Source organism: Rhipicephalus microplus, chromosome 1, assembly GCF_043290135.1.
Source record: "Rhipicephalus microplus isolate Deutch F79 chromosome 1, USDA_Rmic, whole genome shotgun sequence".
Taxonomy (NCBI): Eukaryota; Metazoa; Arthropoda; class Arachnida; order Ixodida; family Ixodidae; genus Rhipicephalus; species Rhipicephalus microplus.
The window spans coordinates 154,569,528-154,586,272 of record NC_134700.1 but is presented as its reverse complement, the minus strand read 5'-3'; the positions used below and the strand labels follow the sequence as shown (position 1 = coordinate 154,586,272).

Genomic DNA, 16,745 nt, shown 5'->3' with positions numbered 1-16,745 from the left:
GTTTTCTTCAGCAGAGATGAAGACTCGGATAAGATGACATAAAAAGACGAAAAAGGCGCAAAACCACACAGAAGGTGAGTACTTCGGAAGGACACGGAAATCGCCGCAACAGCCTTGGTCAACAAATACGCAAACAGTTGGCGCCGCATGTGTACTAATCAAGGCAAAGAGCTCGACGCCTGCGCAAACTTGATGCTGCTGGTGCTCCAAAGCCTTCACGCGACGTTCATTCCTCGCAAGAATACAAGCAGTTTCATCACATGCAGTTTCCACATTCAAGGTGTACTTGTGTTTTCCAGTACGCAACAGTCAATCTCACCCTCCAGAACTCGAGCATTCACTGGACAGGTGCATTCTCTTTTCAAGTCTTTGCGACTAAGAATACGACGCGTGAAATTTGAAATCTGTGGGACTATCTATTCATTTTGACATTTGTGACTTCTAAGCCACTCCTTGTTTACTTTTTCCTTGTTTGTAAGTTGTAACTCAGTCCTTCTTTCGGGAGGAGGGGGGATCGTGTGACGTATGATGGTATGGAGGGTTTGCACAAGCAGAAAAGGAAGAAGACACATTGGAATAAACATGTCGCATGAGCCAAGCCACGTATCCCACATAGAGTAGCGTCACCCTCCCCCCCCCCACACACAGATATATATATATATATATATATATATATATATATATATATATATATATATATAAGAAAAATGGCAAAAATCAACTAATAAATACAAAAAAAACGAAAGAGAGGAGGAAAGAACGGGTAATCTGATTCTTAATTGTTAGAGCAGCGAACCATTGTTTACACAATCCCACAGAAACTGCCAGCACGCGAACGCTAAACGAACACCACTCTGTGCATTGCAGGCGTCGCGAAGCAAGTGAAACGCCGACGATCCTGTTACGGCAAGCGAAGCCAGCCCGGGCCAGTGAACGTGCCAGCCCCGCTCGCACTCTCCTTGGTCTTCGTTTTTGTTCCCTTTCTCCTTTTGTCTCTGATTATTTCTTCCTATATTAGATGCGGAGCATCTAATACTCGAGGCTTGTAGTGCGGCGCCGTCCGCAAGCTTCCTCCTCCTTCTTCCACCATCTGTGCATCCCTTCCTCCTCTACACACCGCGCGCGCTTCACTCCTCCACCATCTGTGCACCCTTCCTCCTCTACACACCACGTGCGCTTCTCCTCTTCACGAACATTCGCTAGCTGTATAATGTAGCGCGCATGCGCCGTCACGCTTCGAGAACATCGGCAGCGGACGCGCGCGCATGCGCCGTCGCGCTTCGAGAACATCGGCAGCTGACGCGCGCGCATGCGCCGTTGCGCTTCTCCCCCTTCTCGAACATTCGACAGCTGACAGTGCATGCGCCGTCGCGCTGTATATATACTCAAGCTCGGCGCTCGCTCGCTCAGTTGCCGCTCGTCGGTTGGTTTGTACGGCGCGTCGACGTCCAAGGTCGCGGTGAAATGAATTCCAACGAATCCACAAACACAATGATCGACGTCCCTTCGACCAGCGCCGCCCTTTCGCATACGTGTGTACGTGTTCACTCATTTAACACCCCCTCCTACAACCACGTTAACCAATTTAGCCATCGACTCAAGTAAGTCGCAATTTAACACCCCATTTCACAACCACGTTAACCAATTTAGCCATCGACCCAAGTAAGTCGCACTTTAACACCCCGTTAACCAATTATATGCTCCGCATCCTCCTCAGTGTTCCCCCGAGGGAAGCTGCGGGCAATTTTTTTTGTGTTGCTCTTTCTTTTTCTTTTTAATTTCCTGTCGGTCTTGCTGTCTGTTTGTTTAGATGCGAAGTAGCTATTTGACTAGCCTGTGTAACGCTGTCAGTCCGTGTTTCCGTGCCAATGTGCCGCTACGCGTTTCCCCTCCACAGTTGTCGGAACGATCTAAAGGTCAAGTTGCAGCTGAGCGTTGACGTCACTCTCTTTCTCACCCGCAGCAGCTGTCAGCTTCTCCCAGCACACCTAGGTGGTGTTGCTCCCTCCTCCCGCTTGCAACACACTACTTCTCATTTCACCCTCTCCCCCATCCGCAGCACTCGACCGCACGTCGAGTGGAAAAACTCTTTTGGTTTGTTCCCGTGATGAAACGTTCGTGAATCTCAACCCTCCTCCCGTGCCTTCGCGTTTCAAAGAAACGTTGACTCGAGTAAACGCTACACCGAGCTTTCTTCAAACCATTCTTCTATAGCACGCGCATCGACGCCCGTTTCAGCCGGATCAACGGTGTGCAGCCATGATGGTGGCTACTGAACCCGCATTTCGCATCCCATCATGGTTCCCATCGGGGAGATGGTCCATATATATATATATATATATATATATATATATATATATATATATATATATATATATATATATATATATATATATATATATATATATATTTATATATATATATATATATATATATATATATATATATATATATATATATATATATATATATATATTGTGGGCATTTAGTATGCGCATCCTCATCGTTGTCGCGTAGCATCATCATCTTGGCTCATTCATCGTAGCTGTCGGCTGCCGGTTCCTCGGGCCTAATAAAAGGTGATCCAAACCAAGACTTCATACGTGGTGGAGAGTGCTGTTAGATCCCCCGCCATCCTCTCGACCACTCTACCCCCTGGAGCTACGTTCAGGTCGCCGCTTGGGCCAGGTGTCCGGAAATATGTCGCACCAAAATGAGGCCGTTGCTGCAGCCATTCCCACTCAACCACCGCGTGCCGCGCCTTCTCACGTCATCAACAGCCTATAGCGTGAGCCCCATCCCTTCGCTGGTATGCGCGGGGAAGATGTGGAAGAATGGCTGGACGATTTCGAACGTGTCGGCGCTGCTAACCGGTGGGATAACACCTACAAACTCGCTCACGTGTCATTCTACCTCACGGGTGTCGCGAAGACGTGGTTCCTCAGCCACTTCATCGACATCCCCGACTGGTCAGCCTTCAAAGATCAGCTTCGCCATGTCTTTGGCACACCGGCTGTTCGTTCAGCTCTCGCAAAGAAAGCTCTCGCGACTCGGAAACAGCACATCGGGGAGTCGTACACATCCTACATCGAGGATGTTCTTTCACTTTGCCGCCGGGTTGACACACCAATGACAGAATCAGACAAGGTGCGCCAGCTTCTTAAGGGGATTGCACCCGTCGCATTCAATGCCCTTGCGATCCAGAATCCGGCTACCGTTGCTGACGTTGCGACAACCTGTCAGCACCCCGAAGAACTTGAATCTATGCGCCTACAATCAGACAGTGACGCGGCCCGTATTACGACTGATCCAAACCTGCGAGACACAATAAGAACAATTATACGTGAAGAATTAGAATCAATGGGATTCACACTACCTTCCGTGTGTCCCGTTCAGTCCTCTTCAACGTCATTGCGGGGTGTTATCAGGGAAGAGCTCACGTCCATGACCTTCATGGTCAACCTGCAGCCCATTGTCTCTCGTACTCTACCATCGTTCCCGCAGACCACCGCCGCACCACCAGGCACCGTCAGCTCGACGTCCCCGCCACGAACATACGCCTCGGTTGCTGCCGCACCTCCCACAAGCTTTCCGACGAGCTTTTCATCACCACCGCGTGAGCCGTCACCTGTCCCTCTGACTTCTCTCTCTCCTGGTGCAGTTAGCGCAAGCTACTACCCTCCTCATCGATCGACTCGGCCTACGTGCTATTATTGCGGCTATCGTGGTCACATTGCACGCTTTTGCCGCAAGCGCCAGCAAGACGAGCGCCGAGGGTATGACATACGCGAACGGGACTATACCGCAGGAGCCTTATACCAGGGCCGCCGTTATTCGTCACCGCCGCGTCGGTCTCCATCTCCGCCAGCATCGGGTGAACTGCACAGTAGCCACCGATCAACCCGACGCCGCTCACCATCGCCTTACCGGCGCTCTTCTTCTCCTCTTCAGCCTGCTTCCCTTACTTCTGATCGGCGGCCGGAAAACTAAGCGATGCAGTTTTTGGAGGACAAACTGCATTCCAACACAGGACTCCAATTCCTCCAGCGCGCCCCTACAATATTATTGCGGTCACAGTTAAGGGAGTGGACGTTGATGCTTTGGTGGACACTGGGGCTGCGTTTTCTGTTATTCGTGCTGATTTGTGTGCCTGTCTTCGAAAAGTCACGACGCCTTATGATGGACCAACACTGGTTACAGCCCAGGGAACAATGATTCGCCCTTCCGTTCTCTGTACTGCCCGTGTACTAATCGACGAAATTCTTCATCATATAGAATTTGCTGTGCTATCCCCGTGCTCCCATGAACTCATTTTAGGCTGGGACTTTCTTTCCTCTGCTTCTGCGGCTATTTGCTGTGCACAACGTGTCGTCCATCTTACTGACACGGACCACTTGCTCAACGACGAAACCTACAGGCCACTTCGACTCATCGCTGCAGTAGACATCGAGTTACCACCAAACGAACATCAATTAGTGACAGTTTTGTCCAACGACGTCGACTCTGGTGACATTTTGGTCACTCCGTCACCGTGTTGCCTTAATAAAGGCATAGCTCTGGCATCAGGTGTGGCTCGCTTCAACAATGGATCAACTGTCCTCGCTGCTACCAACATCACACAAGATAAAATTTTACTGCCATGGGGCACTACTGTCGCCTGCGTTGCCGATCTGCAGCCTGTGTGCGTTGTGCCTCTTACCCCTGTCTCCTCTGAAGGCCATCCTGCAGATCATGCTGCTTCCTCGGCCTTTACAGCAGCCATCAACAAAGACTTGAATGACTCACAGAAGCAGCAGCTGCTTGATTTGTTGGAAAAGCATGCAAACTCCTTTGACGTTCATTCATCCACCCTGGGCCTGACAACTGCTACAGCACATCGTATTCAGACCGACGGAACATCCATTGTGCACCGCCGTCCGTACCGCGTCTCTCTAGCTGAACGAAAAATCATTAAAAAAAACGTAGACGATATGCTCCAACGGGAAATAATCCGACCCTCAACGAGTCCTTGGTCGTCGCCCATCGTTCTGGTACGTAAAAAAGACGGTTCCGTACGATTTTGTGTCGATTACCGAGCACTCAATAAGATCACTAGAAAGGACGTATACCCCATGCCACGCATCGACGACGCCCTAGATTCCTTACAGGGTGCTGAATATTTTTCGAGCCTCGACTTGCGTTCCGGCTATTGGCAAATCCCCATGCACGAAGATGATAAAGAAAAAACTGCGTTTGCAACCCCGGACGGCCTATACGAATTCAATATTATGCCGTTCGGTCTATGCAATGCGCCCGCAACTTTTGAGCGCATGATTGACACCGTGCTGCGTGGCCTGAAATGTAAGACTTGCTTATGTTACCTCGATGACATTGTTGTCTTTTCATCGACGTTTCCTCAACATCTGCAACGCTTGGACGAGGTCCTGACTTGTCTTGCGGGCGCTGGTCTTCAAGTTAACACCAAAAAGTGCCATTTCGCCAGCAGATCTATCAAGGTACTCGGTCATGTTGTGAGCAAGGACGAAATTCGCCCAGACCCTGATAAAACTGCTGCAGTGCTTCGCTTCCCTCGCCCTGACAAACCAAAAGATTTGCGAAGTTTCCTTGGACTCGCCTCTTACTTTCGGCGACTCATACAAAACTTTGCCTCCATAGCCGCACCACTTCATAAGCTACTTGCTTCCGGTATGCCCTTTCAGTGGTCTCAGGAATGTGAATCGGCTTTCGACAGGCTGAAGAGTGCCCTCACGACCGACCCTGTACTTGCTCATTTTCACGATGATGCACCGACCTTCCTGCACACAGACGCTAGCGGCCGCGGTTTAGGAGCCGTGCTCCTGCAACGCGACAACTCTTCGCGAGAGTGAGTCGTTGCATACGCCAGCCGCGTCCTCTCCGCAGCCGAGAGGAACTACACGATCACCGAGCAGGAGTGCCTCGCCATCGTTTGGTCAGTACAAAAATTTCGTCCATATCTGCATGGCCGCCATTTCACCATTGTGACCGACCACCACGCTCTATGTTGGCTTTCGACACTCAAGAACTTGTCGGGACGCCTCGGACGCTGGATTCTACGCCTCCAAGAATATGATTTTGAGATCGTGTACAAGTGTGGAAGGAAGCATAGTGACGCCGATGCTCTTTCTCGCTGCCCACTACCAGCGACCCCACTCGGGGTTTCCGCCATCAATTTGCACAACACGCCCTCGGAGTCCACGTCTACGGCGGTTTCCTCTCTCGCCTCTATGGACCAGCTGCCTTCGGACGACCCGCACGATTTTCCTTCTCGACAGTTGGCTGACCCATACTGTCGACGTATAATAGGCTACCTCACTGGCAGTTCCCGTCCACCTAATGCAAGGCTCCGTCGCCAACTCTCGCAATTTAAGCTGGACAACTCGGTGCTGTACCGCAAAATTTACCATCCTGACGGTCAGCGCTGGCTTCCCGTTCTACCCCGATCGCTTCGGTCCGAAGTCCTCAGGGCACTTCATGACCATCCGACTGCTGGTCACCTTGGTTACCATAAAACCTACGATGGCCTTCGAAGTCGGTTTTATTGGCCAGGCATTACGACTAGTGTAGCTCGGTACGTCGGGTCCTGCACTACCTGACAATGTAGAAAACTACCAACATCTGCTCCCGCCGGTATACTACAGCCTCTTCCATGCCCAGCCACACCATTCGAAGTTGTAGGCGTCGATCTTTATGGCCCCCTCCCAGTCAGTGCTGCTGTAAACCGGTGGATAGTAACAGCCATTGACCATTTGACGCGCTACGCCGAGACGGCATCCGTTACTACTGGTTCAGCTTCTGAGATTGCCGATTTCTTCCTCCGAGCCATTATACTGCGTCATGGTGCTCCACGTGTGTTGCTCAGTGACCGTGGAAGGGCCTTTCTTTCCCAACTAGTGAACGAACTTCTTCAGGCCTCCGGCACAACTCACAAGACTGCCTCTACTTATCATCCCCAGACTAACGGTCTCACTGAGCGATTCCACCGCACTCTTGCTGACATGATCGCCGCCTATATTCAACCAGACCACAAAAACTGGGACGTTGTTCTACCATTCGTCACTTTCGCCTACAATACGGTCATTCAGCGAACAACCGGCTACTCGCCATTTTACCTGGTTTATGGACGCTCCCCTACTTCTTTCCTGGACGTCTCCTTCTTTACCTGCCAAGCGAATTAATCTCCATCCTCTTCAGAGGAATACGTTTCACGACTCGCACAGTGCCGCCAACGAGCTCGTATAAACACTGAAGCCCGCCAGCAAGACAGAAAGCTAGTTTATGATGAATCGCATCGTGATGTATTCTTCCAACCTGGAGATGAAGTGCTCCTTTTGACGCCTGTTCGTACACCTGGTTTGTGTGACAAATTTCAGCCTTGGTTTATCGGGCCGTACACAGTTCTTGAAGAGGCTTCACCAGTGAATTATTGCGTGACGCCACTTGTAGCCCCAGCAGATCACCGTTATCGAACTACAGAGGTCGTCCATGTCTCCCGTATGAAGCCCTTCATGCGACGTTCTTTGTCCCCTTGACTTGCCGCGGCCAGGCTGGCCGCTTTCACGGGGGGGGGGGGGGATTGATGTGGGCATTTAGTATACGCATCCTCTTCACCGGTACATTATCATCATTATCATGTGTGGCTCATGCATCCTCATCGTTGTCGCGTAGCATCATCATCTTGGCTCATTCATCGTAGCTGTCGGCTGCCGGTTCCTCGGGCCTAATAAAAAGTGATCCAAACCAAGACTTCATAATATATATATATATATATATATATATATATATATATATATATATATATATATATATATATATATATATATATATATATATCACCAAGGACACCATTTCATGGTTTTGTGATAGTCAGTTTGGGGCTAGTGATGTTATTGAGCTCAGGGACACACGTTATTCTCTCAAACATGTATTAGTGTATTACTATTCGTTCGTAATTCACTTCGTACACTTGTCAAAAATTTTGGGCTGACTCGGTAACTTAGTAACCCACCTTCCTTTTTCTCTAATATCATCGGCCTCAGGAGTCGTAGACTTTCACCACATTTTAGTGAAATCTGCCCTTGAAAAATTAGGGTGATTGGGAGATTAAACACGTAGTAAGTGGTAACGTAACCTCGTAAATATAAAAAGCTTCCATTAATTTTTTATGTCGTGTCCTTCATAGCGCAACCAATGCTCTTGCCAAGAAATTGACTCAAAGTGGAGGCTTTCCTTTTCTGCAACGTTCGACCGAGTGTCGCATTGTGTAACTTAGATAAATATGGGCACCCGAAGGCGGCATCGGCTAGCTACACATACAGGCCTGAAATTGCGTTGTCGAACACGCCTCCGGCAATCGTTCAAGCCACAGCTCACGTGTGCACTACACGATATGCCCCATGGATATCAACACAGCCCACCTCTTCAAGAATAATGGCGATAAGGAAGGCACACTGCGGTTTATCGCCACATGCGTTGCGAAATCTGCCGCCGTCACCGAGCCTGGCCAGCAAAAGAGAAAGAAAGCGGCAACTCTAGACGAAAAGCGTAGTGCGCGCATACGAAACTTTCCCTCCAACGCAAGAGGCTGTAACTCCGAGGAACGATGTGAGCTCTAGGACGTATCTGTCGGGGCTTTCATTTTATCACCACGTGACCCCCGTCAGGTTATACTCGGGTGAGCTGCTATAGTTGGCGCCGACGACTTTATAGCAAAGTGCTCGAGTTGGAAAACTCCAAGAACAGCAACGACGACGATGCGAGGGATGCAGGACATGTAAGTGCTGCTCAAATATTGACACCGGCGGTGCATTGCACGTCTGGCCCTGCGCAAGCGATCGTGCTGCATGCAGGCATCAGAACTACGAGAAAAAACAAGATAACACGTGCTCGTTTGTGCAGACAGGGCTTTTTTTGATGGAGACTCACTGGTATACAGGCAGGCAAACGTTCCTTTACGTCTACCGGCTAATCAATAAAGTCGGTGCATGTGATGTCGACTACGCCGACGTCAATTCTCCCTTCTGTTAACTTTCTTATTCTTCGCGAAGGGCAACACTTGAAGGCATTGCCCCGTTTGACGCAGCAGTCTTGACGATGAGCACATGTGCGTGTTTTTATACGCGCATGGCGGTGCGAAAGCGTCGGACGGAATTAGCTTCAAGTGTTTAGTCTGCGAAGCGAATGAAACACGGTTGTTTTTCGGTCGGTATAGCGCTGACGCTGACCACGTGTTCGCGAATGGCCGTCACGTGATGCGGACACCGTCGTGAAGGGCGCACGCGTTCGTTTTTGTTAGCCACGGACGCAGCCTGTGCAACTTCAAGCGTGTTCGCCTGGTACGGCAGGTGCTGCAATACTCACGACCACAAGTGGCTGACGTGTTTGTAGATTAACGGCAGAGGCTATAGCGAGCTTCCTGCTGGCCCACGGTTTGCTAGCTTTGCCGAACCCGCTGAGCCGATGCACGTTGGGTGTTTACCGGGTGTGAATCGCTGTCGTTAAGAATTTCGGCATGGTCGTCACGTTCCGTTCACGGTGTTTGGAGTAAAGCACGGGGAATGCGCACGTCGCCGCGCCTGTGCAGCGAGAAATGTTTACGGCTTTCCTTTATATGTGTTCTTTTTTATCGGAACGACCCTGCGTGCGCGCTGTTTTTCGCAGCGCAGGGACATAACATCACTAAGTGTATCGAACACACATCAAATGGAGAATCCGATGAACATGATTGTTGCGTGGCATATGGGTTGAATAAATGTGAGAAGAGCGGCTATGATGCGATTCACAAATAGCATGGACGGGGTGCGCAGAAACATCACGGCTCACGCATCGGCTTCAGCTTTGGTAGACAAAGTGGTGCAAATCACTGGCGTAGATAGAAGGGGAGCAGATAGAGGGGCTGTTCAATTTTTTCTCAGAAAACTTCAATTTTGCATGCGTATATATGTGCTCCCATGCAAATGCAGATTCGTGTACGAAGTAAGTTAGGGCAGCGAGCAAAACATCAGTTTCACGAAAAAAAAAGGAAAAATGGAGGTACAAAACACAAATATTATGGTGCCCTTTTGTAGCCTACCCGTGTGGCTTTTTATTTAGTATATTACTTAGTATATTTTTATTTAGTATAGTAGTTGGCAAATAAACATTTTTTTTCGAATATTTGTGTTCTTGATGATCCCAAGCGACGGTGAAATGGTTCGTCACTTGTGGCGATGTTCAAATGCCGTCCTGTGATTCGAATAAGGAAAAGAAAAAATAAATAAAGGAAGAAGTAAAGAATGAAAGAAAGAAAAGTAGAGAGAAAGAAACTGTGGTGACGTAGAACAACGTTACAAAAGAAAGAGAGAAAGAAAGAAAAAGCAGGAAGTTGCGCATAACCATGGGTTTTTTAGGATATCTGGAACAAAGAATTCGTTTGCTTCGCAATTATGCTTAAATAAAACTGAGCAGCTTTATTTTCTTGGCTTTCCAGCACGTGGGATGGCTTTCAGCTCTCCTATAGTACAGTACCAAGTAATGTAAATTGTTAACCACTTCTTCTAAACACAGAGCTTGGTCACCATAGGCTAGGTCAACAGAGCCTAGTCAAGCTACGGAAGCACAGCTTTCTATATACTCTGGTCCCCTGTTTTCGGTTACTACGCACTGCATTTTCTTCAGCGAAAACAAAATTTTGATTTGGTTCGGTTTCACAAAGGCACGGCATGATTCTGAAGCAGTTCTTAGTGGCGTTCCCTTACTAGGTGTGACCACTTAGAGTTCCTTAACGTGAATCAAAGTATAAAGAAGGGTGTTTTTGCATAGCACCTCCTGCGAAAATGCGACTGCCTTGGCCGGGAATACAACCCACGTCCTCGAGATTAGCATAGCAGCTCAGCCGCTAAATAACCCCGGCGGATACATTCACCAGATACCTGTATCAGACACTGGGCCATGGTCGGTGCACTGATTGATGAAGACAGCAATAATGAAATTTGCATACAGTGATCGCAGCATGACACAGACGGGTACGTAGACAGAATTGTCAGATAAAGCTTCGCATGATAGCGAATAATGTTTGTGGTGTTGTGTGTGCACATGTGTGTGACTGTGCGTGTGTGAGTTAGTGAGTGAGTGAGCGAGTGAGTGTGTGAGTGAATTTGCACATTACAACGCATAATCTCAGAGACACATTCTGATACGCTACATAGAGCTGCACGATGTGTCAAACTCCGGGCGGTGACATGCTAACAGGAGGTGCTACGATGGAGCAATTATCAGCAATATTTGTTTGCAGGACTATACCCACCTACAGCGAAGAACATTCCTCGTTATTCTTGCGAGTTATGGATGCACAATGACCGGCTAATTTTCGAAGGTTCAGAAGTTTTGCTGCTGTAAAAGAAACAGAAGCAGAAAGGGATTACAAAAGGGGCCGCTGAAAACGACGAACGAGAGATGACGATGGTGCCAATGCGGGCGTGTCCCCACTATTGAAAGCTTATATTGACAAAAGACAGAATATAGCATAGCAAAGCTCGGGGGACGTTTCACATCTTAAGAACTATACGACCTGCTTTGAGACAATTATTCCAGGTATACGCTTCGTTTGTAGTTTTCAGCGCTTCACTTTATGATAAATTACCAGTTCATCCAACGATAGCGTCCTGAAAGCAAGAGGAACCTGCGACAAGTGATAGCGGTGGCACATATAGTTATGCATAAATGCATGTAGGCTGAAAGCTGCGAGGTGCCAATTTCGTCCCGACGGCGTGTCAGTGCGTTGACTGCGTTCTTTTTCGGGGGGCGTTGACGTCTTCTTCCGGGCGCGCCACCAAAATAGTGCTCGACTCTAAGACCTGCACGCGCGCTACCGCTCAAATGAGCGCAAGCGTGGCGTTCTATTTCGAGGTCGTATCAAAGAACACGCCACTCAAAGCCTTGATTTCGGCCCCCAACAAGGTACCTGCAATTGATGAAGGCAGGGCTAATTTTTACGACTGCAGCCGACAGACGACTCGGGAAGTTTCGAGACACATTCAGCCTGCAAGCAGCACTGAAGTGCGCTCCAGCAAGGACACAGCAAGCGCAGGCCGTTTATGCGTTGTACCAATCAACCTTCCTCCAAACTTTCCTTTGTGTCAGTTTTAAAAGGAATCTTTTTCGGTATAATGCAGTGATTGCAGCGCTATAGGCTGCTTGCCGCGGTTTTGATCCCGGCTATGTCGGTTGCATTTTGGTGGAGATTAAACGCTAGAATCCCTTGTTTTTTCGATGACAGTGTACTGTAGGTTAAATAACACGTATTCGATATCTTAATCATTGTTACTTTGGCACACAAAACTTGAGATATTAACTGCGAAAGACCAATTGCATGGGCTTCGACGTCACCCGCATTTTCTTTCATGTATGTTCACGCTTATCGTGCATCTATTCACGACGAGCGTGGCCATTTTGGAATTGCAAAAGAGTCGAAACATTGCTTTTTTTCATGTGGGGCAAGCTACTTGAAGTTCTACAAGGGACCAGTAACTGCCTTAAATTATTGCATAAGAGTCAGAAAAGGGTGAGCTAACAGAAAACAGATCAGACGCTTGCATAGTTGACATTTCGAAATTCTGGGCTTTATTCGAATTCTTTATTATTTTGCATCCCAAATGCTAATATGTGATCACAGCAATCAAAGAATTTAATTAATTTATAACTTATCGTCACAGAAGATGAAAAGTTGGGAACATTTCGCGAATATCCCGGCCCTCATCTAAAACTAAAGGTCTGAATGCAGTTTCGTTTCGCAAAATTTCTATAAAGAAAATTTGTTTTCGGTAGATTTTCGCGGCTCCCATGCAGGGGTCATGTCCGGCGAGATGGACATGAACAGCCTGCTTTGTACGCCCACACTGTTGACGTCTGAGCTTTCGTATTGTTCCACTATAGTAGGGGCTTCTAACTCGCATCAGCTAACGGACTGCATTCACGAAAATTTACTGCCCCAAGGACTAGGACATTGGGGGTGGGATATGGGTTCTGCGAAATGTCACCTAATTTCGCCTCCTGAAGGACTTCGCCCATACTAGTATATCGGTCATTTTTCAAGGGTATTTGGTGACGAGATTCCAACAGCATATTAGTACCAATGTCCGAAATGACTAAAGTATTGACGCTTATTCTAGAATATAGACTTTTATTTCACGGTTATATATCAGTGTATGGTGGATGCATACATCACAAGAAAATGCTTTGGACCTGTCAAACCTATGTAGAGAGAGAGAGAGAGAGAACCATTTGAATGTGGAGCTGGAGAGGTTTGCCTGGTTTTTAACCTGACAGGATACTCCAGGTGCCGGATGATGACACTGATATATACAACGATGAACACACAACCCATACAGTTACATACCCGCATAACAGTCACATCCTGTTGTATTTTTAAGGCCATCTTCAGAGACTGTCTCTCTGGTGCGTATATGGTGCACTCACAGAGGACGTGCTTGATGCCTTCAATGACGTTGCACTGTGTACAAAATGCTGAATCTGAAAATCCAATTTCGTTCCTGAAGTAATTCGTATATGCAACGCTTAATCAGATGCGGTGTAAACGTGAATCAGCTTGCCTGTTGGGGTTTCGCAGTATACTGAAATGACACGATGGCTCTATCTTGTACAGAGGCCCATACTCTTGGCTAAGGCATGCATGTGTAGTTTATGAATGTACTTATAAAGAAAGAAAATTTAAAAATATGGGACTACGGCAGTCGTGCACGAGCCGCAGGCCGTTTGTTTGGGAGCCCTGCGCTATATAGTGCGAGAGGTATATATAATACGGCCGCAGCAGCGTTAGAATGTGGATAAATAGCGTTGGTCCATCAATTAAACAAAGCGTCGGCTAAAATATAATCACTTACAACATGTCTTGCTTAAAAAAAAAGACAATTACAAATTCCGTGCCATGTGACATACGTCTGCCCGAATCTCCAACTATCGTATACGCTAGCGGCGACTTTTCTATGATTCAGCATCGTATACGATGGAACCGAGTTGCAAACAGGGCGGGGGTACACGTGCACGCCCACCAAGTGCGCTCAGCTGGGCCCGTCATGATGTGCTGGTTCTTCTTCCTTAAGGACGTCACCCTCTATTACCGCTCTTCAGAAGAACAGTTGGCAAATAATTTATTTGTACTTTATGTTACGACGGTGAACAGGGCGGCAAAAATTGAGGAAATAATATTTCAGAGTAACTGATTGATATGATTGATATGTAGTGTCTAACGTCCCAAAACCACCATACGATTATGAGAGACGTCGTAGTGGAGGGCTCCGGAAATTTCGGCCACCTGGAGTTCTTTAACGTGCACCCAAATCTGAGCACACGGGCATATAACATTTCCGCCTCCATCGGAAATGCAGCCGCCGCAGCCGGGATTCGATCCCGCGACCTGCGGGTCAGCAGCCGAGTACCCCAGCCACTAGACCACCGTGGCGGGGCAATGTTTCAGAGTATAAGACGCACAGCCAAATTGGCTGAACAACGCGGTGTCTCTGAAATTTCATGGTATGGGATTACGCCCTGAAGAACGAACAGCCGAGCAAGTCATCAGCACAGCTGAGCCCACTTTCTATAGGCATGCGCCTACCCTCGTCCTGTTTGCATCTCGGCTCCATTGTGTGACGCTGATGCACAGAAAGGTCGCCGCGTGCGATTGTTAAAGATTAGGGCAACCGTATCATCACCTCTAACCGCATGCATGCGTGTCTTTGTGACTGAATTGGAACAAACTTCGAAAATGGAACGAGACCTCTTCGTCTCCCTCTGATCAGATGTATGCTGGCGTAGTCCATTAATGACCTTCTGCAAGTATATCGTTAGGGAGGCGTGCATCAATAACAATATAAAGAAACAGAGTGTGGTGCAAAACATGCATATTATAAAGTGCTGAAAACTGCGAGGAAGAGCCCTCAAAGAGGACATAGATGGCATAGAAGAGAAGCAGGACGTCCGGGAACGAGAGAAATGAAGCGATGAGCCGGATAGCTATATGTTCATTAGCTATGTTCAACTTCGCAGAGATATCCCCAATTCGCCCCAGGGGTGGAAGTTAAATAGCAACGACTGGCGGCGCCCTTAAAATTCGTAAGGCAGATGTAGCCTGCCCCCTTGCGGCTAGCACAAGCAGTGCGAAAAACTTTCACATGGCAGGATATGTGATGAAACAGCGCATGCCATGCCTAAAGCCGGTATCTTTTGATAGTTTAGTTTTTAGAGAAACGTGGAGAAACAAGGTGTGAAATGCGCCACACACACACAAAAAAAACTGCCATAAAATGTACTGGCAGCGGTATCATATATGAAAAGAATGCCGAGACACAATTTTTCTTCCTTCCGGCTGCTTGTATGTAAGTCTGTATATACATGGGGTGCGCGCGATTCATTTTAATTTTTGTCAAAGTTAGTGTAATTACAAAAATTGGCAGAACCCACGTACAGTGGGAATCGATGATATGCGAAGAACGAATAAGGAATGTTGATATGTCACTTTAAAACCAGCACAAAGTTATGAGTTGGAGGTAAATGATGCCGTACATGACTTCCGTGTCATGATTATCATGTTTGGATGTGTCGTTTGCCTTCGTCATTTATTCACGTCACGAGATACAAAATTTAGTATATTGAGAGCTAGTGAAACGGCCGCGAGCACGCTATGAGCATGGTATGTTGTCATGTTCTTACATCACACGCGTGTCAGGAGTATGTTTGAACCAGTCATATATTTTGTCATTCATTGACGTCACGTAACACCAAATTCGGTATATGTGGAGCTAGCAAAACGGCCGCGAGCGCATCTTGAAGGGCCCAATATACTCCAATGTAGCGTTGACGCGCGCGCACGTTGGGCACAGCGATGCTACGTTAGCAAAACGCGAGCACTCTGTAGTCTGACGCCAGGCGCGACCAGCGTCTGTCGGCGCGGCCCCGAGGCAACCGGCGCGAAATGCGACATGCTGCATTTCGCACCGATGCGTTACCCAGACAACACTGCATCTCACTCTTTTCGTGATAATGTTACACCAGACGCTCTGAAATGCGCATGCGTCAAAGCAACGGAGCGCGGCACGCTCCTGCTTGTATATGGCAGGACTGGTGCCTCGCGTGGCAACGCTGGCGTGACGCGACGGAATGAACGCCGGCGAGCACGCACACTGCGTCACGTCGAAATGTATTGGCGCCTTGACTGTGGCATGTAGTCATGTTCACACATGACATGCATCTCATGATTATCATGTTTGCACCAGTCACATACCTTCGCCACCCATCGGCGTTGCGTAATACCAAATTTGGCACATGTGAAGCTAGCGAAACGGTCGCGAGTGCATCATCAGTGTGGTATGTAGTCATGTTGTTGCATGACACGCAGCTCATGTTTATCATGTTTGCACCAGTATCATACTTTCCTCATCCATTCTCGTACTGTAATACCAAATTTGGTGTATGTGACGCTAGCGAAACGGCCGCGAGTGCATCATGAGTGCGGCCTGTAGTCCTGTTGTTACATGACACGCATGTCATGATTTTCATGTTAGGGTCTGTCGCCTGTGCGACCATTAATTTTGTGACCATTAATTAACGCCATCCGCTTGTTGTTAAGCAACTTGCACACACCGTCAGCAAGAAGTGCATTGCAATTACTGGACGCTTTGAGTCCAGTACTCACAGCGCTTGAGTAAATAATGGCTCACCAGCCACTGTCTTTC

The 16,745-nt window shown here is 48.0% G+C and overlaps 1 protein-coding gene across 2 annotated transcripts in view; it reads left to right on the top strand.

Annotated features, from left to right (window-relative positions):
• Positions 1-16,745, top strand: part of fray (oxidative stress responsive kinase frayed) — a 293,102-nt gene that overhangs the window by 75,805 nt on the left and 200,552 nt on the right. The window contains exon 1 of one of the 2 annotated variants that reach the window (XM_037429835.2): positions 8,603-8,791. The exons of the other annotated variant lie outside the window; for it this stretch is intronic. Within the exon in view, the coding sequence (XP_037285732.2) occupies positions 8,772-8,791 (20 nt within the window). The 5' untranslated portion in view covers positions 8,603-8,771. Of the gene's footprint in view, positions 1-8,602; positions 8,792-16,745 lie in introns of those variants that run through there. 2 annotated transcript variants of the gene reach the window in all.